The 24,977-nt window shown below is 51.3% G+C and overlaps 1 protein-coding gene across 2 annotated transcripts in view; it reads right to left on the bottom strand.

Moving 5' to 3' along the window:
- FLT4 (fms related receptor tyrosine kinase 4) overlaps positions 1-24,977 on the bottom strand; it is a 57,075-nt gene that overhangs the window by 6,770 nt on the left and 25,328 nt on the right. For both annotated transcript variants that reach the window (XM_064724945.1, XM_064724946.1), the window contains exons 3-27: positions 23,047-23,318; positions 19,314-19,426; positions 18,275-18,437; positions 17,887-18,026; positions 17,017-17,185; positions 16,343-16,460; positions 15,635-15,786; positions 14,835-14,997; positions 12,945-13,089; positions 10,332-10,440; positions 8,895-9,254; positions 8,501-8,647; positions 7,717-7,848; positions 7,337-7,443; positions 6,898-7,033; positions 5,994-6,098; positions 4,489-4,602; positions 4,169-4,257; positions 3,795-3,942; positions 3,134-3,228; positions 2,682-2,804; positions 2,194-2,305; positions 1,717-1,816; positions 1,122-1,227; positions 66-205 (exon numbers count right to left, since the gene is read on the bottom strand). In XM_064724945.1, coding sequence (XP_064581015.1) covers positions 66-205; positions 1,122-1,227; positions 1,717-1,816; positions 2,194-2,305; positions 2,682-2,804; positions 3,134-3,228; positions 3,795-3,942; positions 4,169-4,257; positions 4,489-4,602; positions 5,994-6,098; positions 6,898-7,033; positions 7,337-7,443; positions 7,717-7,848; positions 8,501-8,647; positions 8,895-9,254; positions 10,332-10,440; positions 12,945-13,089; positions 14,835-14,997; positions 15,635-15,786; positions 16,343-16,460; positions 17,017-17,185; positions 17,887-18,026; positions 18,275-18,437; positions 19,314-19,426; positions 23,047-23,318 — 3,558 coding nt within the window. The remainder of the gene's footprint in view (positions 1-65; positions 206-1,121; positions 1,228-1,716; positions 1,817-2,193; positions 2,306-2,681; positions 2,805-3,133; positions 3,229-3,794; positions 3,943-4,168; positions 4,258-4,488; positions 4,603-5,993; positions 6,099-6,897; positions 7,034-7,336; positions 7,444-7,716; positions 7,849-8,500; positions 8,648-8,894; positions 9,255-10,331; positions 10,441-12,944; positions 13,090-14,834; positions 14,998-15,634; positions 15,787-16,342; positions 16,461-17,016; positions 17,186-17,886; positions 18,027-18,274; positions 18,438-19,313; positions 19,427-23,046; positions 23,319-24,977) is intronic.

Below are 24,977 nucleotides of genomic sequence, written 5' to 3'. Positions count from 1 at the left end.
TCCCTTACAGGCCAGGCTGCTTGCTACCTGCTGGGCTCCCTCTGCCCTTTTTGCAGGGGATTCACCTTGCTGCTAGGCTGTGGCAGCGTATCCTCATGTCAAAGTCCTCTTCATCTGAGTTTTGCTGGGCAGAGGAAGGCACCTGGGAGAAGCCATCATCTTCTGAGCTGTGCGAGTCGTTCAGCGGAATGTAATCTTTCCCTTCCTGGTAAGAAGAACAGCAAATGGCCTTACTAGAAGGGGAAGACTTTCCCACAAGAAAAGGGTCCACAGGCAGAAGCTGTAAGAGCTGCGAAGGAAAATTTCTGGTTTATAAATTTTATTTCTCTAGGACAAAATATCTGGCTGAAGATTTCTATGACCTTTGTGTTAAGTAGCTGTGAGTGATGCATGGAGGTGTGTGTGAGCGGAGAACAACAGCCATAATAATCCCATAATTCTCCAGTTTACATGGACAGAGTACTGTGCTCCAGGGCAATGTCATTTGTGGCTTAGTCATGTCTGTGCTGGGAACCAGTGCTGAAAGGTTAAAGTCAGGAACATCAGGATGAGACAAGCATTTAGCTATCATTTTCTGAAAGAGAACATTAAGAAAAAGTTAAAACCAGAGCAGCACGCTCATCACAGTTAAATGTCCTGGTGAGTTACCACATGGAAGTGATTAGTAATGCATTCAAAGAAATCTGTATTACTGACTGCTGTAATGTAACAGTTGTTTGCTTCACATGGCCCTGACATTTCCATCTGAGGACAGAGTTTCAGAAACTCTGGTCAAGTCCTGGTTTTTATTATGCAGGCGTGTGGGAGGGCCTTGACTCAGCTGAAGAATTTCAAATAATCATCTGGGGATTAGGATGGAAGTTACTAGAATGACGACTGAGAGGACTTCTACCCTGTAAGGAGCAGAGTTTTATGAGGATGCAGCTAAAACGCCGTTGCAGAAATGACTTCTCTAACAGCTCTGGGAAATAGACCTCTGACCCCAGAACCTCTGTGTTATTGTTGGACTACACAAATGTGTTGCATTGACCATGGAGTCAGCTGAGGGCACAGTGAGGGAGCTGGTGATAACAGAAGAAAGAGCTGTCTGGAGCAAATCAGGGGCACAGAGAGGTTTTCACCTGCTGGACATTTTCCTGAAGAAGGTTCCCCAGTATCTCCACAAGGTCGGAGAAAGTCGGTCTCTCCTTGGGATCACCGTGCCAGCAGCTCAGCATTATACGGTAGCTGCCAAGAAGAGATGCTGGTTTTGCACCACAGAAATCCCCTCCTGCCCCACTCCACAGCTCCCACCCACATGGTGCCCACTGGCACTACCAGTTCCTGCACTGTGAAGGAAAGCTTGACCCCCAGCACACTGGCCAGGTGGAATTACTGGCAGGGTGTTGGTTTGTTATGCACTTATAACAGGGAACAAGGAGCTAATTCAGACCCCTCTGATGCCCTTCAGAGCAGGAAAGCACAGTGCACACTGACAGACCCATCCCAGCACGGGCATGCAAGGACACTAGAGAGCCCTGATCAGAACCCACCTGCCTTGCTCTCCAGGCAATGGCCTAGAGGGAAGGATGTGTTGGCTCATCCTCTACCCTGGCTAAAGGTCAGGCATCCCAGAGAGGGGCCTGTTCTCTCTGTGCTGGGATGTGATAGGTTTCTGCCCTCCCACAGAGGCCTCTGCTCTGACCAATGCTGGAATCCTTGAGGTTTCTGACTCACATTTCTGCTGTGGCATACTCTGGGGCTCTCATCCTGGTACCATCTTTGAGCCTCTGGCAGAACTCCTCATTGATCTGGACTCCAGGATATGGAGATGCCCCTAAAAGAGGTTCAAAGAAGGGTGGGAACATGAAATGTGCCATCAGAAACCAGTCCTTTTGAGACTGTCCTTTTGAGACTGCCCTTCATCCCAGAACACTGAGAGGTGTGGTCACTACTCATACACAGCCCAATCCTTGGTGCTGCCTGAGTCAGGCTTCTCTGCCTCAGTGAGCTGGAGGCCACCTCTGCATCCTTGTGTCCCCATCACTCTGTTCATGGGTGGACATAGCTGTACATTTTTTTTGCCTACATTGTGTCGCTTCCCATCAGTCCTTAGATGCGCTTCAAAATGTCTGTCCTGCACAGACTCACCACAAACTGCTACGTGGGTAGAGGTGTCTCCCTGAGCAGCACAAGACCCTCATTTGGACTCACCTAGTGAGAAGATTTCCCAGAGGAGGACCCCAAAAGACCAGACATCACTCTGGGTAGTGTAGACCTTGTCAAAGATGCTTTCTGGAGCCATCCACTTCAGTGGGAGACGGGCCTGCAGGAGGGAGAGGCAAGGCACAAATGTTCAGTTGGGAACATGTCCCAGGACAGCCCTTCTGGCAGCAAAGGGATGAAATGGATAAAAAAATTAGAGCAAATAGCCCTGCTCCTCTCTCCATGGAGGAATTGGTTGGTCAGAGAGAGGGACAGAGACACTGAAAAGAGGTTGAAAGAGTATAAGGAAGAGTAAGTTAATGACAGGCTGAGGGGTAGAAGGAAGGACACAGAGATGTGCTGATGAAGGAGGACAGGACTTGTGTCATTGGTCCAATGGCTTCTGGTCCCAGCTATGCAAGTAATTCCACTCCTGCTTTTTCATCTCTTCATCAAGGGAGCCTAAACTGTAAAAGGTTTGAGAAAATGGCACTCACACTGCCTTTCCTGACATAGTCAGGGTCCTTGTAGATGTCTCTGGCCAGGCCGAAGTCACAGATCTTTACCACGTTGTTTTCTGACAGCAGGATATTGCGAGCTGCCAGGTCTCTGTGGATGCACTGAGGGAACACAAAGAGGAAGGGGCAAAATAAGAAAGAGAGAAACCACAATCAGAAAGTGCCCAGCACCTCCCTTCCTCGTACACCTGAGCCGTAATGGGAGAATGGTGGAAATGGAAAGAAGCTAAAGATAAAATTTCAAAAAGGGCTGGTTAAGAAGAGGTTGAAATGCAACTTTGTGCACACACATCTCTCTCAGATTTCTTGAGGAGTGTGAGGCAGATCACTGAATCTCTGTGTGTCACCTAAAAGGTGGCTGTGGTAAGGTCTCTCTCATCAGGCATGCACAAGAGATCAGGTGAGCAAAGGAAAGACTGAACTGAACTCACCTTTCGGGACGCCAGGAATTCCATGCCACGTGCTACCTGGAAGCTGTAGCAGATGAGGTCTTCCATTGTCAAGGGACTTTGCCACAAGTCATCCACTGTTCAGAAGTAATAGAAAATGATTAGACAATTGGCAATCTGTTGTCCTCCTTTCCTCTCTCTGGGACGGCACGATACAGCCAGTTTCTCAGTGAAACACAGTTTCACTGAGTTGATGGAAATCAACTCAGTCCTAACTGGAGTAATCAGCTCCACTCTAAGATTTTCTGCTTATGGGGCAGAAAGCACAAAGCAGGAACCTGCTCAAGTGTGAGGAGAAAGAGTCCAGCTTCCATCACATGTCAGTGAGACAGAGTTGTGGGGAACAGGACTGGAAGGGGCTTTGAAGGTCAGCTCAGTATTTCTGTCCTAGGGAGGCCCCAACAACATCCCCCTCAGTTCTCCTTTCTTCAGACTAAAATACCCAAAGGGATTTAATTCTCCCTTCTGGGTTTGACACCAGAAGACACAACAGATGACACAATAGCCCTGTTTGGGGAATTTCCATCCAACAGTGATCAGTTCCAAGGCTAGGGCCCCACTCCCCACTGATATTCCCTGCCCATTCCCCAAGCTGGCCAAGTCTGGCATGGTTTTGGTGGTCCAGGTGGGGAGCTGGTGTTACCTTCCTGGATGGGCAGCGCTGGGCGGCTCTTGTGCAGCAGGAAGCGGTGGAAGATGGCACTGTCACTGGTCCCCGAGCGGCTCCTCCTGTCTGCTCTCACTGCCTCCACGATGGACTGCACCTGAATACGCAGCCTGGGAGACTTCTCCTGGCAGGGGACAAACCAAAACCCTCAGCAGGCAATGCACACTGTAACCCCATGAGCTGCACAGTCTCTTCCTGCTCTTAAACTGTAATTCTGGCCTGGAAGCATCTACCATTGCAGAAAGACGGACAGAGACTTTCTTTGTCATCTTGTCAGATCATCTATTAGGCTGCATGCCTTCCTTCCCTAGACATGGGACAAGTCCTTAGGGGCAAAGGAAGCTACTCACCCTGTAAGGACTGAATCCTTCCCTCTTGGTCCGCAGGTAGTTGGAGAGGTTTCCATACTTGCAGAACTCAACAATAACCATGAGTGGACCTGGTGAGAAGAGATCAAAGGTTAAGGCTAGAAGTGAGGGCTTGAACTGGTCAGAATTTGCCATAACTTCTGTTATGTGCATCCCTGCTGAGCTGTGACATCTCTAAATGCACACAAACACACCAATAACTCCCCCCAGGTCCCTGTGATTACACACGTGGACAGCAAACCACTCAAGGGACAAGCTCTGATTTTTGGGAGCAGCACAGCCTGCTGCCCTGGGATATTTACCATTGGGTTTGGTACAGGCACCCAGCAAATTCACCACGTTGAGGTGATTCCCGATGTGAATGAGGATCTTCAGCTCTGACATCAGTGCCTTGTGCTCGCTTGCAGTAGCTCCCTCTGGAAACACACAGACCATGTCATGACACCTCCTCAGACTTTTCACTCCCCCTCACCACCCTTCTCTAGCAGCATGTTAATGTGAGTCTTGCTGAGGAGGCTGTGACCTCAAAGCCTTGGAACATTTTGTTATTGCATGTTCCCACGTGAAATGTTGAGCCTTGTATGGAGATCCCAGGATCCCTGCTGTAACATGTGGGGTGCTCTCTGTAAATGCAGGGACCCAGAACAAAGAACAACACAATCTGTGCCCAACAAATTTTTCTTTATGATAGTTGTGCAGTGAAAAACATCACTTGAGACTTTCATTGGGATGCACCCGTTTGAATCTCTGCCCTTTTGGCCTCCAAACAGAGATAACGAGCCATGAAACAATTTGAAAGAAAATTAGGAACAAAAGATATCTGATTCTTTTTATCACAATTGAAGATAGGAGCTGTCTCAACTCAAACCCAGATATCTTTTGATGATTCCTCTTCAGTAGCAAACACAGTGTCATGCTCCTGCCATCTCTCTGTACTGCATCTTCTCTCAAGTGTCCAATTCACATCAGTTCTTGACCTCTGTTTTACACAGGGTGTGTTCTCTGGTTTTGTGTGCCTTTTTCATACTTCTTACCCTCCCCATGTGCATTTTGTCGTACTTGAGAGTTTGTAAATTTAGCCTGGAAGACAGAAGTATCCTCTTGAGCTGCAGCTGATGGGCCAGGTGAGAGCCTTGCCTCAAAAAATTGTAAAGCAGCCTTGCTCACCAGGCTCCCCACTGCTGTGCAGATGATCTGTACACTTACAACAGCAAATACTGCTCAGATGAACCATGATATGATTTCCATGTACAGGCTACTTCTGGCCAGAGACTGCCTCAGTATTTTGTTTGTGCCAGATTACAGAATAATGTTTTGGATGCCTATTTGAAAGCATGGCTATAAAAGTTTAAAATCTCCCTCTAGATAGACCAGGCTTTGGGTGCAAAGCCAATTTAGCCCTCAGAGCTGGATAAGAGCTGCAACCTACTTCCTTACCCAGCCCTGGATCTGGCCTATAAACACAAAATACAGGCACATTTGGAAAAAGGCAATTGGGAGCAACAGTTCTTTCAGTGGCATGCCAAAGAGGGACTCTGGATTCTTGTTAGTCCTTTGAGACAGATTTCATTCTTTGCCTCTGCAGACAGCTAAATTTCCTTGAAAGCTGAGTTCCCTAAGTCCTTGCTGTCAGTTCTGCCACTTCAGCCCCTCAGTGCAGCTGAATGAAGCCAAAGAGGATCAACTGTGTTGAGGCCAAGAAGCCATTAATTAAACTACAGGCATTTACAGGGTGAATGTTCCATGGCAGGTGCCTCATTAATTGTGGTCTACACACATTGCCTGTTTTGCTTCACTGTTCACATACCTTTCAACATTTTGACTGCTACAGTCTCACAGCTGTTACTTTTATTGATCCCAAATGCAGATGCTTCCACCACCTTCCCAAAGGCACCATGACCCAGGACTTTACCTATGGACAAGGAGAATAAGTGTGAAGAAAGGCAGGTGCAGAAAAGACAGAATAGAATGAAGGAAAACAAAAATCCCAACAGGAAATCATGGGAAGAAGAAAGAAAAAATATCATAAAGGAAAAGGAAGGAGTGGAACATGTGCCCTTTCAGGTGGCTGCTTGCTGTGTTGGTGAGAATAAGAGAAAGGACGATGGGAGGAACTGAGACAGAGCTGGCATGGACAAAGCAGAGGAAGGAAATGGCCATGCAGAAGTGAGGGGCTGTTTGTTGCCCTCGAGCAACAAGCTGTTGTGTGTGGGAAAGGTAAATGACCCCTTGCAGCACAGCAGCCAGGACTAATGTCACTGCTGTGTGCCTCAAAGGTAGCCTGCTGCCCTGTAAAGGGAAGAGGCTGCAGGTAGGTGTCCCAACATGAGGACAATAATGGACGCAATCCTGGTCCTGAACTTGGGGTACCTGATGTAAACTGGGCTGTTCTGTCCAGACTCCCACTTGGAAAATATGAGGATGTGTTTTAAACCATGCCCAAAGGTATTCTGTTTTCAGTAATACCTGTGTGGATACACTAAGGTATATAAGGAAGTCTGGGATAACAGTTGGCTCAGACTGTCTACAGCCAGTCCTAAAGGGATTTCCCAGGCACAGCTGGGCTTTAGGGACAGCCTGGGGAACAGGATGGGAAGCCTGAGGCAGAGAGAAGGCATGAAATGCACAGAGGTGTGTTAAGAAGGGTGAGTTTGTAGGGCTGGTGGGAAGCCCTGGCTGCAGTGTGCAGGGGGAGGGAGGGTCTGGCTCACCCAGGCGCAGGCGGTCTCGAGGGAACTCCCACTTGCTGGAATCATAGGGCAGGTACTCGCACTGCTCCTCCAAGGGCACCTCGCCAGGGTCCATGATGATGGACAGGTAGCCTGTCTTGATGTCTGCGTGGGCTGGCTGCAGGAACCAGCCAACACCAAGGGTGAGGAAGTGCCCTCCTTGCCCTGGGTGCTGACTCCCAGATGGGATTTGGATTCTTTGTCTGCCTTGACCTCCTACCCTCTCAAGCAAAGGCCATTCCCCATCACCTCCTTTACCTCAGCCCTTACTCACCCTGTCCTTGGCAGTGAGAGCACTGGAAGCATCACTCAATCACCTCCTTTTAGCAGGTGCTCTCATGCAGCCCCACATTACAGCACTGGTGTTGCCCCAAACCCTGATATGCCACCCTCCCTGCCTGGGGCAGCAACAGTCACGTACCCTTTTGATGTTGCAGAAGATGAGAATAAGTAAGATCCAGAAGAAAACAGCAATAACTCCAGTGCCAATCAGGATGACAATCTCTACATTGGTCCTGTCATCAGAGCCTATGGGATGGAAAGGCAATCACAGCTTCAGAGATTCCCATTCTATGCTCAGCCATTCCTTATGGCCTGCATCAGGATGTGGGGTGACTGGAGACATGTTTGCCTGAGCTAAACATGCTCTGGACTACAGATCCTCCTGTGAGAGCATCATGCCACCAGCGAGGGCAGGGGGCTTTCACTGCCTCCCACTGTCACAGGGAAGAGGCATGGGAGCATGGCCATAACTCCTGTTCCACCCCTTCACATCCCCAGGGGTACTGTGGCTGCTGGTACCTTCCACGGACACGCTGGCTGAGGAGTTCACACAGCCCTTAGCATTGCAGACGCTGCACAGGTAGAGCCCAGCATCCTCCTCCCTCACCCTCTGGATGCTCAGCCTCTGGTTGAAGTCTGCCAGGTCGATCCCTGTAAGGCACAGAGGGTTGTCATGGTCACTGACAGGGAGGGAAGATTAGTGCACTGGACTCAGGCTCAAGTCCATGAGCATTTTTTGGCTGATTCATTTTAGATGGCAGAATGACATCACACCAGCTGGTAGAGACTCTTCTCTCGATGGCCCCAGAAAAACCCTGGAGGGCCTCTCCCCAGGCAGTGTATGGGGGTTACAAATCCCCCACTGAACATGCTGAATATAGGGACAGTGCCCAGGCAGTCCAGTTGGTGTATCAAGTTCTGCTTCACCCTCAGAACCTGTTCCTTTCCCTCTGCAATGTGCCTGGATCCTTCGTATGTCCCTTCCATGAGATCTGGGTCAGTCCCTGCACAATCAGAGACACCAGGCACTGGGCTGAGAGTAAGAACATGAATGATTTCTCTCTCCCTGCTCTCCAGCTGAATGTGCACAAGCACAGACAGTGTTGAGCTGGGCCCTAGGGCATAGACTTGGCCAGTGAGACTGCATCAAATTAGGACAGAATGTGATTAAAACCAGGCTCTGGCTGATTCAGAGTACGGGTGCCTTTATCTGGGGACAGCAAGTCCCAGAACCCAGCAGTGTTCAGCTCTCCAGCTGCTGTACAAACTGCCCTGACTGTGATCCACCCCCAGCCCACTGTACCTGACACTTCTTGCACCAGTTTCTCGTCTTTGTACCAGCTGATTTCAGGAACGTGGTTGCCGTCCACTTTACAGCGCATCTCAATGGAGTCGCTGACGTTCACCCAAATGTCTGTCAGGTTCTGCTTGAGGCGGGGGATCTCCAGGGCTGGAGGAGCAGCACAAAGAGGAGGAGGGGAAAACGGGAAACTGATTGATCAAGAGAATATCTGTGTTCCTGGGGGCCTTTGGGTCTCTGACCCCTGCTGAAGGGTGTCTTGAGAACCCATGTGCCCTGCCTTTGCCACCTTGAGTTTAGCTTGCTTGTGTGGCTTCCCCTGGGAATGGCCTGGGAAGCTGATGGCAGCAAGAGCACCAGCTCTCCTGTCACTCCCGCCAGCCCTGTGGACCCTCACCCTGCACAGAGATGTATTTCTTGTGGCAGTGTTTCTCCCGGGTCTTCCTGTTCTGCACCTCACACACATAATCTCCCTCCTCATCCAGGGAGATGTTGGGGATGGTGAGCAGCAAGGTTGCATCGTTGGAGTCGGGCTGGAAGCGCAGCTCCCCCTGCATCTTGGTGGCATAGTGGTGGACGTTCTTACAGTCCAGCACCAGGGGGTTGCCCTCTTCATCGTGGAGCTTGGAGAGGTTCAGCCGATACCACTGCAGGTTCTCATAGGTGTAGTTGTCTGCATTGCAGCTCAGCTGTAGGTCCTGCCCCTCTATGGGCTCTTCCGAGGGCTGGGACTCAATCTCGAACCCATCTGGAATGGCTTTCAGGAAGGAAATGAACATGTGAATGAGTTTTCATGGCTGAGCTGCCAGACACAATGAAATTGTCTCCTTGGGCTCAGCTCTCAGAGATCCGCCTGTCCTCAGGGTAAAGGAAACCACTGTAGCCCAGAACTGTGACGTGCAAACTGCTGGCAATCACAGCTTACGCCCAGCGAGTGCCAGGGGATATGCTCAAGTCCCAGGGTGAAATTAAGATGGGGTCACAAATGAAACAAGCCAGGGAGGTCTGAATTAGGCTGTTACTGCTCCCAGCTCAGCTGCAGCATTCTGGTTTGCACACATGCCCACCTTCACATGTGCAGGCAGTGACACAGCAGCCTGCGCAGCAATGCAGAGAGCATTACTGAAGTGGTGACTGAAGGTGTTCATCTTGCTTCGCAACAGCTGGTGGCCCTGACAGCACAGGTACTATCACAAGGGCCATTCCTTCTGGGCTGGGAATTTTATTATGGAATTCTCACTCTATAGGATAAGGTCTTGCAGTGCCCTTGCTGGGCTCCCTTTCTCAGCAGACAGGGACAGGCTTCCGCCAGGACTGGGTACCACTGGCAGAAGGCTCATGCAGCCCCCTATGGGCCATGACTCCAGCACCGCGGGGCTCTGGTTCCTACAAACTCAGCTTCCTCCATCACCAGAATCCCGTGGGATCCCTGCCGGGGGCTGAGGCAGCGGGACCTGGCCTGGGATAGGTCGAGCGGTGCCACTAGAGGATGCTCTTGGACCAGACACATCCCCAGCCCAGGGAGCCCCTTGGGCCTGAGCCAGTGGGATGTCCCCAGCCCAGGACCTGCCCAGGACCTGCCAGGGCTGCTTCAGGACCCAGGCACAGGCAGTGCTGGCTCATTCCCAGGTCTGCCTGCCAAACTCTGCCTGTGCTATCTGCTGCCAGGGCTTCAGGCTTTTGCCACCCAGCAGAGCTCTGGGTTAGCCCTACTTTCCTGCTGGATTGTTGAAGATCCTAACTGTGAATGGCAGGACCTGACAGCTTTAGGGACCTGCCTATTTCAAGCAGAGAGCTGGGCTGGTGCAGATGGGGAGCATTTTACAGTACTCACTGGTCACGTAAAAGTAGATCAGCCGCTCGTCTCGACCCACTTTATTAGAGGCAATACACTTGTACATGGCTGAGACGTTGGCCTCCTGGATGGCCAGTTTGCTGACTGTCTGATGGGGGAACAGAACATAAGGAAGAGTTAGGAAGAGAACAGGGAAGAGAAGTAGAATCACTGCTGCTCTCTGGCAGGTAGCAAAGCCCCCAATAGCTGTTGTTGCATAACCCTAGGAAAGGGTTATGCAAAACAAGACCCTTATCCTACAGCCCTTTGTGCATTTCAAGCTTTATCTGTTGGCTCTACCAATAATAACATTATTTTATTCCCAATCTCTGCATCTTTTCACAGAGCCCAGTCAGCATAGATGCCTCTCCATAGGAGCAAATTTCTTATTAAGCCCCTGGGGTCACAATGGGGACAGTGCTCAGCAAGGGGGACAGTAACAGGATACAGAGCTGAGGGGATGGTTAAGCTCCTGCCAAGCTTTATTTATAACAGTGGGAATAAAGGGAAAGGACACCAGGGCTTTGATTCCCTCTGCAGTTAAGTGACTACTTAGTGTCCCACAGCGTTCAGTGGAATTTACAGGTACTTACAGACTTGCAAGCACTCCTTTTATTCATAAGGAGAAATCAAACCTGTGAAAATATCCCAGCTCTCATCCCTTCAGAAAGAGCTGTCATCTTTCATTGAATTCCAAGTGTACATAGACACGGTCCTAAAAGCTTCCTCCTCTCTCCCTCCAGCAAGACATGACTAAGATTGGGCAAACAGCCAGGCTGCCATCCTGGGAGCATGGACCCAGGGGACGCTGCCTCCAAATTAGCCAAGAAAAGCAGCTGGGGAATAAAGCTGCTCTCCTCCTCCTCCTGGCTCACACTGCACATATGTGAGCTACCAAAAGTGTTGCAAGCACTCCCCTTAGAGGAGACTTGCAGTTTGAGGCTCCAGTTTAAATGACAAGTTAAAAACTCCCTTTAATGAGATGGTGTTTAAAATGCAAAATTAACATGCTCCTACAGGGAAATTTCTTTGCCTTTACATCCCATAATCCCATAGACTGGGAAGCATTTCCGTTCTGAGGGGCAATGTATTGAGGTTGTGTTAACCAGAAGGAACAGCCATTCATTCAGTGCATACTCAACACAGCAGAAGTGACTTTATTACTGGTACTTTTGTCCATTGCCTTTTCCGTTTCTTGGGGTTATTCATACAACCAGAGTGACCCTGTTGCTGGCACTTTTGTGTGCTGCCTTTCCTGTTTCTTGGGGATTTTCCTTCTAATCTGCAGTGTTATGTTTGACTTGGGGTTTCTTGATCTGACATCATCCTGCTGCTTGCAGTGCATGACTGTGCACTGCGTATCCTGTGGCTCATTCTGGCCTTTACAGATGGAATAAAAACCAGGAGGATGGTGAGAGAAGACAGGCAGAAAGGACAAGGAGAGAGAGGGAAAGCAGATTTTAGGATGGAGCATCCCACTGTGAATGGAACAGCTCTTTTCTCCCAAAGCTCTTGCACATCTGTGGGGATGCACAACCTAAGGACAGTTACAACCAAACAGATGGAATGAGAAGGACACAGCTGAGGAATAGAAGGAAGAAAATGGGGAAAATAGGGGAAGATCAGAAAGGACCAATAAAAGTGTCACATCCATAGTGGGGGCTTCTTACCCAAGAGCTCCCCCCACCCCTGCTTCCGTCCCTGGGGAACATCAATCCCTCAACCTCCCTTCAGCTGCTCTGGGAGGAGAATCATCTGCCCCTGCCACCCTTTTGGCAGAGTGATGAACTCCCGGCCAGGCCAGGGGACGGGAAGTGCCTTTAGAGGTGTGTAGGAAAACAGGAAGTGACTTTCGGAAGCAGGGGCCCATTTGTTTGTTCTGCATCCCTCTGTGAGCGGCTGGTGCCCGACACCAGTGGGGACAGGAACCTCGTCATGGCACAGACCTCACACTCCTGGCTACCCGGGAGACTGAGAGAAGCAGGCAGCAAGCAGGTCACACACTGCAGTGAGGGAGACATGTTCCTTCCAGAGAGGAAATGCTGTGATGGAGAAGTGGCTTTGTGGAGCACACATTGCTCCCGCTCACAAAGCTGCAGCAGATGGATGCCAGCCTCTCCAAACCACCCTCATGCCACCAGGATGGGCACAGCTGGATGAAATGCCCCACCAGACACAGGCACCTTCCCAAGGCCAGAGATTTCCTGGGCAGTCTGTGATTCTTGATTTCTTGCCCAGGATGCTCTGCAGGGCTTGGTTTTTACAGAAGAGCTCATGCAAAATACTCAGAAAAGGCCATGAGACCCCCACAGCACCTGTTCCAGTTTTCCCTAGCTGGATGCCCTGTGTTCAGTGGCAATCCATGAAATCCCTCCTGTGCAGCCAGCCCCAGTGGGGGCCTCTCTGGACACAGGGTAATTTTTCAAAGATGACAGCTCTCCCTCGCCCCGGAACTGCCACTGATGGTTTACTTTAGAAGCAGAGGTGTGAAGCCCTCCCCAAATCTGTCTGTGCCAGGCCCCTTTCCAGGCCACTTTTCCTGGCTGATTGCAAAGGAGTCCCGTGCCAGTCTCCAGCTCCCTGTCCCAGGATGGGTTTGGGATGCAGCCTCACCTTGTTCCGCCCCTCCACGAACTCCACCCAGGTGTCAATGCTCTCGATGGGGTTCACGGCGTCCTGCTGTGACACATCTTTCCAGTCCTTGCACTCGGGCATCCGGTCCCTCTGGTGGCGCCTTGCTGCCCGGTGCCTGCTGTTGCTAATCCAGCAGCCACGGATGAGCAGGGGAAAGAGGAGAGAGACAGAGAGAAAGTTAACTGGGAAAAAGACAGCAAAAGCATCTTTGTGTGCAAGAACTGATGGCCCCGTCCTATAACTCTGCAAAATTTCAGGGTCTTTCAGTCATACAATTCTGATGTGCTTTATAAGGGTGCCTTGCAACCACCAGTAAGGCAGAAACTTGTAGGTGTGAAAACTGAGGTAGGGAGCAGATACAGGTGTCAGGAGCAGTGTCTTCACCTGCAGGCCTGGGGCTTCATCTTTCCTTGCTAAGGGTGGAGAAAGGCAGGGGTGAAATTGATTCATGTGTGCCATGAACAACTCTTGATGTCATTTTGCTCAGCACCAAGGCCTTAAAGCCCTGCTGGGACTGAGAGTCAAGGCTGCCACTGGCTGGTGCTGGCCTGGAGAGCAGGTGGGGTAACACCCAAGGGCACAGCACCCAGGGGTGCTCCTGCTGCCCCCAATTTAACAAAAGCCAGGAGAGAGACCTCCCCAGACAGAGGTGCTGCTGGTGTCTCATAGGGGAATGATGGCACCTCTTCAGGCTGAGACAGATGGGTGGGGAGATGTGGCCAAATCTGTCAGGGACCTGGGGTGCTGCAGCCTGCAGGGTGCTTTTGAAACATGGGTTGGGGTGGAAGGTGGGAGGATGTGCCCAAAAGTGTGTGTTGGGATAGAAGGGAGAGGCTTTGAGTGACAGGGAAGCAGAGGGGAGCTGAGGTCCCAGGAGCTGTAGCAAAGGTGTGTGCTGGCAGTGTGGGACAGAGCACTTGGCGGGGCAAACACGCTGGTGAGCTGTGTAAACAACAGGAAGCTAGAAAGAAGCCTCCTGCATCCTCTGGAGTTGTGCTAGGCAGAAATATGGTGGCCTTGGGAGACAGTGCTCATAATTCATGGGCCCCTCTGCTTCCTGAGAGGGCCACAGTGCACTTGCATGCAATGGAAACTCTGGTGTCCCTGGCTTGGCAAAAGCCTGCACAGAGCTGCAGGACCTGGCTTCCTCCAGGCACCCTGATGTCCTCCACCCTGACTGCTCTGGCTATGACTCCCCAGCATCCTTTTCCTTCTTCCAGTGAGACTGTCATTAAAAATGCCCCTGCAGCCCTGCCTGATGCTGCCTCAGCTTCCCAGGGCACAGGCTGTGGGCATGCACCCTTCCTGCCTGCCTATTGCCCTGCTGGCAAATCATCCCAGCAGCTGGCAAAGATCTGGCACTGCCCCAGGATTCAGCAATTCTTCCCCACAAGCAGCAGCTGCCTATGAGCACTTTTGCTTCCCAGGAGAAGAGAAAGGACAGAAAAACCACAGGGACCTCAGGGCAGGATTGGTGTGAACCCCAGCTGCTGTCCTGAGGTCTTACCAAGGGGCTGTGACAATTCCTCCTGCAATCTGCCTCAGTTTCCCCATTAGCACAGTGATCAGTGGTTTCATTGTAGGTGCTGTGAGGTGTGGCTGGGCCATGGACATCCACTGACAGATGCAGGTGACTGAGGATGCAGAGGATGCTGTGCAAACTGTGGGTGTCTGGGACCAGCCAGCCTGGGCAAAACTGCCACATGGATAACAAGTGTTGGAGACACTCTGCCTTCCCACAAGGTGCCATGTTGTGGGTGGGAGAGCAAAAGTGAGACATGGTTGGGGGCACAGCCATGGTCACAAGAAGCCCATAGCACCACGAGGGTGGCCTGACAAGACACAAGTGTTGGAGGAAATGGCACTTACAGGCTGCGCCGGGAGAACATCCGACAGGGCATCCATGGCCTCCACTGCCACTGGATCACCTCTGGTGCTGGGATGCCATAGACAGTGCAGGTGAGAGCCTGGGGGCTCCTCTTGGAGTAGATGCTTGGGGAAGAGGCCTCCTTCTCATGGATACGTGGAGGAACTGCAAGGATCAGAGTGACACTGTGAGCAGCTGCAGGCTCAGGCACTGCATCCCCAGGCCTGGCACAGCCCTCCCCAGGCCCGTTTATGGACAGCCTGGGCACTACAGCTCTGGCTCTCAGGGCAGCTCAGGCCTGCCAGGCACAGCAGATTCAAGGGACGTAGTTTCTCCCTTCTCTGGTGAGTGGAACTGTCTGGATGCTGCAGGGCTCAAAGCACAGGGCCACAGAGCCTGCTGGAGACACATCTCCAGGCAGCAGTGCCCTTCTAGCACTTTTTTAGATGGCATCTGTTTCCTGCATGACTGGGACCAGCTGTGGGAAAACTCCATAGGGACTTCCCACCCACAGGAACTACTCCAATCAAGACTTTATCTGTGTGGCAGCTGCCCTGCTCTCAAGTCCACATCAGTCAGGGTCACCCTCAGCAGCATCTCCAGCTGCAGTTGGGAAGTGGTCCCTGAGCAATGACATATCCTGCCCAAAGTGAGGGAGCCAGGAACAAAATTGTGCCATGGGGGAGGAAGAGGTGGTGTAGGTAGCAACTGCTTTAAGACAGCAATGGGACTTGGTCTTGGAGCAGCCCAAAGGTTGGGACCACGGGCTCAGCACTCTCCCCCAGCTCCAGCCCCCCCTTACCATTGACAATTAACTGGAGGCTGATGTGCTTCTCCAGCCCTGCCAGCCTGTTCCTCAGAACCAGCGTGTAAGTCCCAGCATGCTGCTCCGACACATCCTTGATCTGCATTGAAGATTGAGATTGCTTGGGAATTAGCTTTCCATCCTTGTACCTGCAGGGAGGCAGAGAGAAAATGCAGCCATGGGGAGGAAGTGTCCCACTGGCAGCTGGGCAAAGGGTTTGCTGGTCCCCACAAGAGTGCAGCCAAGGTGCCCCTTGCTAGCACTGAGGACCTCTCTGGAGAGACCCCTGGGCCTTCCCTGGACCAGGTGATGGGTCTGCACATTGTGTGCTATGGATGTGTGTGGGGTTGGGGGTGTTGTAGCTCTGCCTGAGCAGTGAGTGGGTGCAAAGCTCCCATCTCCAGTCAGCTCTGATGGAAGTGCAGCATGATGAGGTGCACAACCCATCCCACTACCTTGTTCCTCTGGGCAGGATTGCCACAGCAGAGGGACAAGAGGGACAGCTCCTGTGGGAACTGTGCAGAGCTGCCAAGCCAGGCTGTGCAGCTGAGAGCCAGGACATGGGAGAAATGGCCCCCATGGGTGAAAAAAAGTGACATTTGTGACAATCTTGGTGACAGAGGGACCTAGCAAGGAAGCCAGGCTAGGCTTCCCCAATTGACAGAGGAAAGGAGATGGTGGCTCAAGCTAAGAAAGGTGAGTTACCACTGGAAGTCTGGTGTGGGATAAGCCACAACTTTCACTGGCAGCTTCACAGCTTCATCTCCTGCAGTGGCTTCTATCACTGGGCCCTTCCTCCACTCCACAGTGATGAAGGGCTTTTCTGCAAGGAAAAAAGGGACCATGGAGGAGAACTCAAAGAGACAGGGTGTCACAAAGCTCTGCTGCTCTCCACAGGGCCCAGCAGAAACGACCAAGGACATGGGGGTGTTATGACAATGCAGCTGAGATCCTGGCAGCTCCTGTCTCCTTCATGGGAACCATTGGGAATGCAGGAAGGCTGGGCTGCCCTGAGAGTTTCTGCTGCCAAGAAACGACCACCCAAAGCAGCTGGTGTCCCTCAGGCCAGCCATGCCACAGGGGCACTGCATTTGCCATAGGGCTGCAAGATGAGTGTGTCCTGCCATTCCACTGCATTTGGGCCAGTTTGGTGTTGGCATCTCTCTCCCTCCCTTTTGGGACTTTGCTGAATGTGACTCTGCTCCCAGAGTGGTGCTGGGACACAGGAGGCTGAGGGGCTGGAGGAGGGCTGGGTTTCACTAAAGCAGAGTGGAGGGAGGTTCAGGAGCCACTCTGCCCAAGCAGTGAGGGGTTGAGGGGTTGGCTCTGCTGCAGCTGGGCTCTGGCTGTGGCTCTGCAGGGCACTGGCAGTGCCATACCGTGCACAATGACATCAGTGCTCTCCTCCAGCATCTTGGCATCACCGGTGGCAGTGCAGGTGTACTTTCCCAGGTCCTGTTGGCTGACATTGTGAAGGGTCAGGCTGCTGAAGAGCTCTGTGTATGTCTGCAGGGTCCGGCGCCCAGAGTCGATCACTGCTCGCTGCGTCTGTGGGAGGTGACAGAGAGAAGGGGATGAAAGACAGCAGTGGGATGAGGCTGTGAGGATGGGCCCTTCACAGCTGTGGTTCCTGATGCTCAGTACTTGCCTCTACCTGGGCAGGTTTCTGCACAACTCACTGCCATCCTCAGGGGTGGAAGGGCACATGTTCTGCGTACTGACTGCCTGAGGCTGGGCTCAGATCTCTAGCATGGTTTGCTCTTGTAGCCCAGGAACCAGGCTGGGAGCTCCATGAACTGAGTGGTGTTCTCAAGGGACTCCCCTGTCACACCATGCAAAAAAGCCAGAGGATACAAGAGGGGGAAAACACAGTGGGGAAGGGACCACTTTGCAGGCTCTTGGTAACAAGGGCTCTATGATTAGAATAGTTCATTTTAAACCTATCAAATTTGCTCTGGATTTGCACTAGTGAAAGTGAAGCCAGTGTTTTCTCAAGAACGCCAGAGCAGTAACACCTTGGCAGGAAGGGAGCTTTCTGTGAGGAAAAGGGGTCTTCATTCTGTCTGCCTTCTGCTGCAGGAGAAAAAAAAAATGGGAGAACACTCTGACAAGAGGTCCAGGGCATAGCATGGTTAGGAGTATGAAGCAGAGCCCTGCCAATGATGTGAAGAAGAACAATGAAGGGTCAGGAGGGGGTGACTCAGAGGGCCACAGTTCAGTGCATGGGGAGCTGCTTGGCTTGCTGGTACCTGTTTGCCAGGGTAAGTCCAGTGGAATTGGACGCCAGAGTCGAACTCAGCCCGCACTGTGCAGTTCAAGACCAGCTTCTCTCCCACTAGCAGCTCCATGGCTTTCTTGGGATACAGCTGCATGTCATACAGCTGACTCCCTGATGCAGAAGAGGGAATGAAAAGAGATTTCTGATCTAGTTAACTCTTTGACTCAGACTGTGCATTTACAGGAGGTTTGGGAATGACCTCCTGCTGCATGGTGTATCTCTGTCCAATACACAGTAGAAGAGATATAAGCACCACGCAGAGTCTGTGTAGCTAGAGAGGACCATAACAATCTCATGAGCCACACTGGTGGACTTCAGAGCCACCCAAACTGCTCCCCTGAACCTTCCCAAATATTCACCTGCTATATGGATGATGAAGAAATTGGATTTGAAGACCTTCTTGTCGATTACAGTCTCACAGTGGACATACAATAAGTCCCTGATCAAGTGTGTGGGTACCTGCATTCCCTTCTTGTTGTCCCAGAAAGTGCTTTTCCCGTCAGGGTGGATGAAGAAATTTTGCTGGAAAAATCAACATTTTGCCAACTGAAATCAGAGGGTAACAACATTTCCACTCCACCCCTCCCAGGCTTTATGCTGGCTAACACATCCCTTTTGTGGGAAGAAATGATGCAGCCCCATGCTGTGCTGCCTCCTGTCCTCGCCCCACCAAGGGTTTGCCATCTAGGAATCGTGGCCTCCCCTCTACCCCAAGGAGCTGCATCCTGCACCATGAGCCTCCCCATCTGCAGAGTGGGCCAGAGACTTCCAGGAATGGAAATTTCTAGAGATAGCTAAGGAAACTGATGCTGATGTCCCAAACATCAGCCCCACTGGGATGAGTGCTGACCTTGGGTAGTGTCCTTCCCGGGCAAGGGAAAGGCCCCTGGCCCCCAGAGTGTCCCTGGAGGCCTTTGTACAATAGTAACACTCATCCTGGAAGGATGTATTTGCATTGTAAAAAAAAAAAAAAAAAAAGAGGTGGGGGAAAGCAAAAGCAAAAGCAAACTGATAAGAGAGCTGTTTTTAGTCATGTGCCCCACGCCTGCAGCCTCCTTCCTTGTGGGGATGCTGACCACCTAGAGGGGTGTAGATCACAGAGATGAGGCAAACAGGGGATGCTGTGGGGAAACGGGTTTAAAACAAAGTTTTGTTTTGTTTCATAGAGCTCCAGGGAAGAGAAGCAAGGTTGGCAGGAAACCCGTGGGATCTGCCCAAGGGAACTGGACAACCAGCAAATAAAACAAGGAAGCCAGTGGCTTGTACTTTCCATGGAAAATGTATCCCATGCATTTTCCTTTCCTGGCAGTGCCTGTCATGCTTCCACTCAGGCAATTACAAATGCAGAACAAATGCAATACATCTCAGTGCAGAGCCTCCCAGGAGCTGAGCTCTCACCGAGGTCAGTGTGACGTTAAGGTCTGGGATGGACACGAGACATGGTACCCAGGTGTTCTCCTTGTTGCTGATGAGGAGAGTCTCTGGCTTGTTGATAAATGGCTGTTCAAAATCTGTAGAAAAGATACAAAGAGAACAACTACTAAAAAAGAAGAAAAAAACAGGGAAAAGGCAACCACCAATAGAAAAGGAGGCTTTCTGAATTTCCTTAACACAGCACAAGCTTTTCAGAGGGAGTGGTGTTGAACTGTTCTGCCACATGTGACGGTCAGAGGAGACACCTGGAGATGGGAATGCAAAGCCAGCCGGCTCCTCCGCACCAAACACGGCACCAGCGCAGCGACACTTGTGTGACATTTGGGCAGCGCGGGAAATGACCTCCCCTTTCCTGCAGCCCTCACGGTCTGTGCCTGAGCCTGACCCTTTGTGAGAGCAGTGTGTGGTGTCCTGGGCTCGGCGCCTGCCCAGCTGGTGGCTGTGTCCCCGCGCAGGGCTGGCAGCGCGACCTTGCCGGGCGAGGAAGTGATCCGCGGCGCTCTGGAATGCAGATGTCATCCTGCAGAATCCCGGCAGGCAGATAAACACACGAGCTGAGCTTTCCAGGGCTGCCACCCCACTGCCCCCCAACTGCTGCAAGCACAAATATTGACAGGAAGAGCAAAACCACCCAGAAATAACCATTATGAAATGACTTGGCAAGGCTAGGGATGTTACACCAAACTCTGTGCAGAGCAGTGACCCAGGCTGAGTAAATGGGATGAAGACAAAATTGGAAGACACAGGGAATTGTGAGACTGCTTGGTGGCCTCAGTGACAGATGATTTATTCTTTACTATCAGTCCCTGCCTGCCCTTTTCCACAGGATTCCTGCTCTCACAGGATGCTCTGAATAGAGACTGGTTCCTGGTGTCTCAATGCTGGTGTTGCCAGCATCTCTCCTCTGCAAATGCCCAGCACATGGTCATGATTGGCTTTATTAATGGAAATTTCCCTGTGGGAGAAGGGGGCTTTATAAGGGGGTGATGGATCCGCATCTGGGAGACACTGAGCTGCCTCAGAGTCCTTACTAGGGGAGATTTTACAGCTTTTGGTACACTGAAATCAGACCAAATTATCCCAATGGCCTACATTTAGTTTTATTCACCTGTGTTTCAGCCAAACCATTGATTTCAATGGAGTGTAGCATGAAGACAACTGTTTGTCCAATATGAGATTCTTTCCCTCTGATACCCAACCCCTAAAGAGACCAATCTAAAGGGACAAATCAAAGCTGAATTTGGAAATGATCCTCATTTGGGGATTCTGTTGTTCACATCACATTGTGCTCAACCCAATCCAACCCAGTGTTCCCACTGTTAAGTGCATAAACCTTTCATTTTTGATCTGTAAAGCTGCTGCTTCAGTGATAGTCATGCTGCAAAGGCCTCTCCTCTATGTGGAGCACTTTTTCTACAGAGTAGGTGAAACAACCCACACTCAAGAAACTGTATTGGTCACCTCTTAAGAAAACATGGATTGCCCAGAGAGTTCTTCTTTATCTTCTGGGGTTTTTTTGCTGCCACAGGATTGCTGACTTCTGAAACCACAGATTTGTTTCCCAGTGTGAAGAAGTTCCTCATTCCTCTCCCAAACCCTGGGCATGTGAGAAGGAGGAGCTGCAGAGCTGTCAGAGGTGAGAGACTTTGAGGTCCCCTTCAAGTTCAGATGGCAGTCAAGAACTGATTTACTGGGCTGGTCCAGCTGCCAGTGAGCTTGTGATTCATGCACTAACTCCCCTCTCTGACAACATCACAAATTTCCTTAAGACTGCCTTAATGAGTCGGATGGGAATAATTTAGCATCTTCTTTATTTATACAGGCTAAGCTTTATGAGATGTGGGCTGTGCATAGCCTGTCCTATCCTGATGAGGCATTCTGTGTCTACAGAGCTATCTGTAGTTGTAATAAAATACACACCTAACCAGACGCATGGGAGGGAGACACATGCATGGAGAGTTCATTTGACCACTGAATTGCAGGTAAAATACAGAAGAACCCATTTTTCCAGCAAGCACAGGTATTCTGTTTCTGGAAATTTCACCAAGCCCTTAACATGAGAAATGAGCTTGATGGATAAACCTGTGGTCTGATCATCCTGTCTCCAAACATCCCCAACACTTACATCAGCCCTTCCAAGCTCTCCAGGGACAGTCTCACATTGCAGCCCAGTTCAGCAGGAACAGGCTTTATCTGAATGTTCTGCAGTGGCTGTGCTTACCATATGCCTGAATTCTCCTGACATGTCCCTTCTCTTGCCTGAAAGCCTGTCTGGAAGGGCAGATTCTGAGGTTTTCTAGATGCTTGATAACCCTAAGAGGGGACAGCCTGATTGGACTGAGTATGAACATGTGCTGTGCAGCCATGTGCACAGCAGTGCTGCGAGCTGTTGGCAGGATCTGCTGCACGCTCACTGTCCACAGGCACTGTGAGTCCCATGGGCCCTGACAGTGTGGGATTTATTGCCCCCAACCTGCACCATGTGCCCTCTTTGGTAAACAGAACAGCAGCTCCTGAGCTGCAGAGGCTGGAGGTGAGAGATGGTGGATCAGGGGGCAAAGTGATGTTTGTTGGATCACAAAGAAAATCAGTTCTTGCAAAAGCACTTCCTGCATGTGAGTTGGTGGGGTTGTACTCATTTTCAGTGCATTTAAGAAGCTCTCTGCCTCTGTCCTGATATAGCCCTCTAGAGTGTCTGAACACCCCTGTCCAACTCACAGATGTCTGAAATCCAGGCAGGCTCTGTCCTGTTTTAGGGTGGGCAGCACAGCCCACAGAAAGAGGAAGCAATTGCTAAATAGACTTCAATTCCTCTCCAACAGCTGCCCAGCTTTTCTGATTTGCCCCTGCATTTTTCTCTGTATAGCTGCAGAGGCAAAATTGGCTTTGCCCTGGGACTTCTGAAAAATGCATCTTATATGTCATGACCTGCCTGGCTCATGACAACTGCACCAACTAATAAATGGGGGCGGAAAGAGAAATAGCTCAGCCAACTGTTTCCAGGGGACAGAGTTCATTTATCTTGCTGGAGCCTGCTGTGAGCAGTGGGGGAGAGGACAGAGGAGGAACCCGTGGGACACGGAGATGCTGAGTATTGGCCCCGCAGCCACTCCCTAAGCTGAGGGTCCAGCCCCATGCCTGGTGAACATCCCTCCTCTGCCAAAATACACCTCATAACCCTGCCTGCATGGGCTGCCCCTGCACAATGTGGAGAGGGGCATCTGGATCTGTCACTGTGGAGCAGCTCAGGCCAGCAGCAGGTCTGGGAACAGGCTGCACATGGAGTGTTTGTACCACTCATCCTCTCCCTCTCAGTCTCAGCTTTATGAAACACTACCACCCCTGGCCACCAGCACCTCAGGGAGCCCCAAGCTGCCCAGAAGATAACTCCTGTGCTTTTTTTAGTGCTGGAGTGTCTCTGAGGCGAGGCTCTCTCTCCTTGAATTCCTGCATTCCAGCCTGGCTGGAGCGATGCCCCCGGGATGGGACATAATTGAATCCCAGGCGCTGCCGCCACGGACGGATATTGGTCCCTTGCAATTGCATGGAACCAGCCCTCAGCCCCCTCCCCAGGCTGCAGCAGCCACACTCTGCCCTGGGAGGCACAGTGAGATGTTGAATCTTTCAGATATTACATTGGTGCATTGGCTGCCCCGAGGCTCCCAGCCTGCAGGTGCACAGCAGTGGCAGCTCTTACCTCTCACAAACACGTAGGTGCTGACTGCTGTGGTGCCCTCGATTTTGGCCTCAATGTACTTGTAGTAGCAGCGGTAGTAACCCGTGTGGTTCGCCTGTGCCTCTGGCAGCAGCAGCACTTTGCAGTAGGGCTTGGTGCTGGTCCCCTCACACTCTTCCTCTTGGATTGCCCGGCCGCTGCTGGGGGCTGCTGAGGCCACCAGCTCAGTCTCCTCCTTCCCAGCAGGATCCACCTTGCCTCCTGGCCACGACCACTCCAAAGGGTGCTGGCCTCTAGATGTGGGGCAGAAAAAGAAAAGCAGCATTAGCTTTGGGCTGAGCATGGTGGTTTTATTGCTATGTGTGACTGTCTGCACACCTGCACCCAGCCAGCCACCAGTCTGGGCCTGGGGCTGGAGAAATGGCCATCCTCCAAGGGAAAAAACAGGCACAATGAAATGGCAACCAGATTCCCTAAGTGCTGGGCAAGCAAAGGCTCATCCCTTCCCCAGGCCACCTCTCTGGCTATGCTAAGCTGTAAGATATCAGCCTACTCACAAGCAGGCCCCTCTGTCCCATGGCACTGTTCTACTGGTATGAATGCCAGGACAGGGAAACACACAGGGCCCTGGGGGAAAGGTTCCATTTATTTTCTATTCCCTCTCGTTATTAAAAGGGTCCAGAGCTATTAGGGAAACACATGGATGTGATGATTTCCCTTGGCTCAGCGTAGCTGCTGGCTGGGGCTCATTGTGTGATGAATGGAGTGGGAAGAAGAATGGGGGAAGGAGAGCAGACTGAAAAGAAAGCGAGAAAGAGAAAAGCAGGAGGGAGTCAGGGATAAAAGACAGCAAGGGAAAAACAAGAGGAGGCTCAGCTGACTGCCTTCTGGCCAGCTGCCAGCTGTTTCCTTTCCCCGTTGCTGTGGGAGGGGGTTCCCCTTGCTCTGCACCCTGCAGCCCCTCAAAACCCCAGCTGGCCTGGGGCTGCCTCCCCTTCCCATCTCTGCAGAGACCCTGGGCTGCAGACACCTCTCTGATGGCATGACCACAAAACTTGTTCACCAGCAGCCCAAGGACAGACAGAAAAGTCCAGGAACTCCAGAAAGCCCCAGACAGAACACACACGTGTGTATTTATATATAGCTGAGGATCTCCAGAGAGGGACCTTGCATGTGCACACACGTGCCACCGTAGCTTGTTATAACTGCACTTGTTTACTACAAACAAAACAAGCTTTTATTCCACACTGGAAGTTTCCTTCTGTGAAATCAGAGCCCCTTTCAGAGGAAGGCCTAACCCCCACTTGAAAGTTTGCCAAATAGCTGAAAGTCACTTAAGCACGTGCAAAAAAAAAAAAAAAAAAAAAAAAGAAGAAACAGGGGAGAAAAGAAGACATCATAAGAGACAGCTGTGGGGTAAAAATGGCCTTTTGTCAGCACCATCAGCTCTGTGAGGGGAAACTGGGTTCATCTATTATGCAAGCTGGGAATAGACGTGTTGGCACATGCAGCACCTCTGCCAGGGCAGCTCCATGGGCAGATGCTTTTAAGCACAGGCAGACTGTGACCATCACTAGACAGAAAGGGACAGTGAGGAGGAAGAGAGGGCACAATGGCTCAGATGCAACGAGGACAGGATTTCTGTCTAATGAGGGAAAGACCTGCCCCTTTGTGTTTGTCTTCAGCAGCTGATTTATCTTCCCTGGATAGAGCAGACTTTGCTCTCTTCCAGCTCGCTGCAGATGAGTTTGGAGAGAGTGTGCTGCACTCTTCCCGTGTTGCCAAGCACAAGGGCTCTGGAGGCAGTGACAAGCCCCTGGGGACAGACACACAGCCCCTCTTACCCAGCTCAAACTTCTGCTTTCACTAAAAATGCCATCAGTGCCTGAGGCAGAACTGTAAGTACAGCTCTGGCAGCTTGTGTTCATGAAGCAGAGGCAAGCTTCTCCCAA

Source organism: Zonotrichia leucophrys, chromosome 13 (genome assembly GCF_028769735.1).
Source record: "Zonotrichia leucophrys gambelii isolate GWCS_2022_RI chromosome 13, RI_Zleu_2.0, whole genome shotgun sequence".
Lineage (NCBI taxonomy): Eukaryota > Metazoa > Chordata > Aves > Passeriformes > Passerellidae > Zonotrichia > Zonotrichia leucophrys.
The sequence above is the reverse complement of the archived record's forward strand: the minus strand, read 5'-3'. Positions and strand labels throughout refer to the sequence as shown.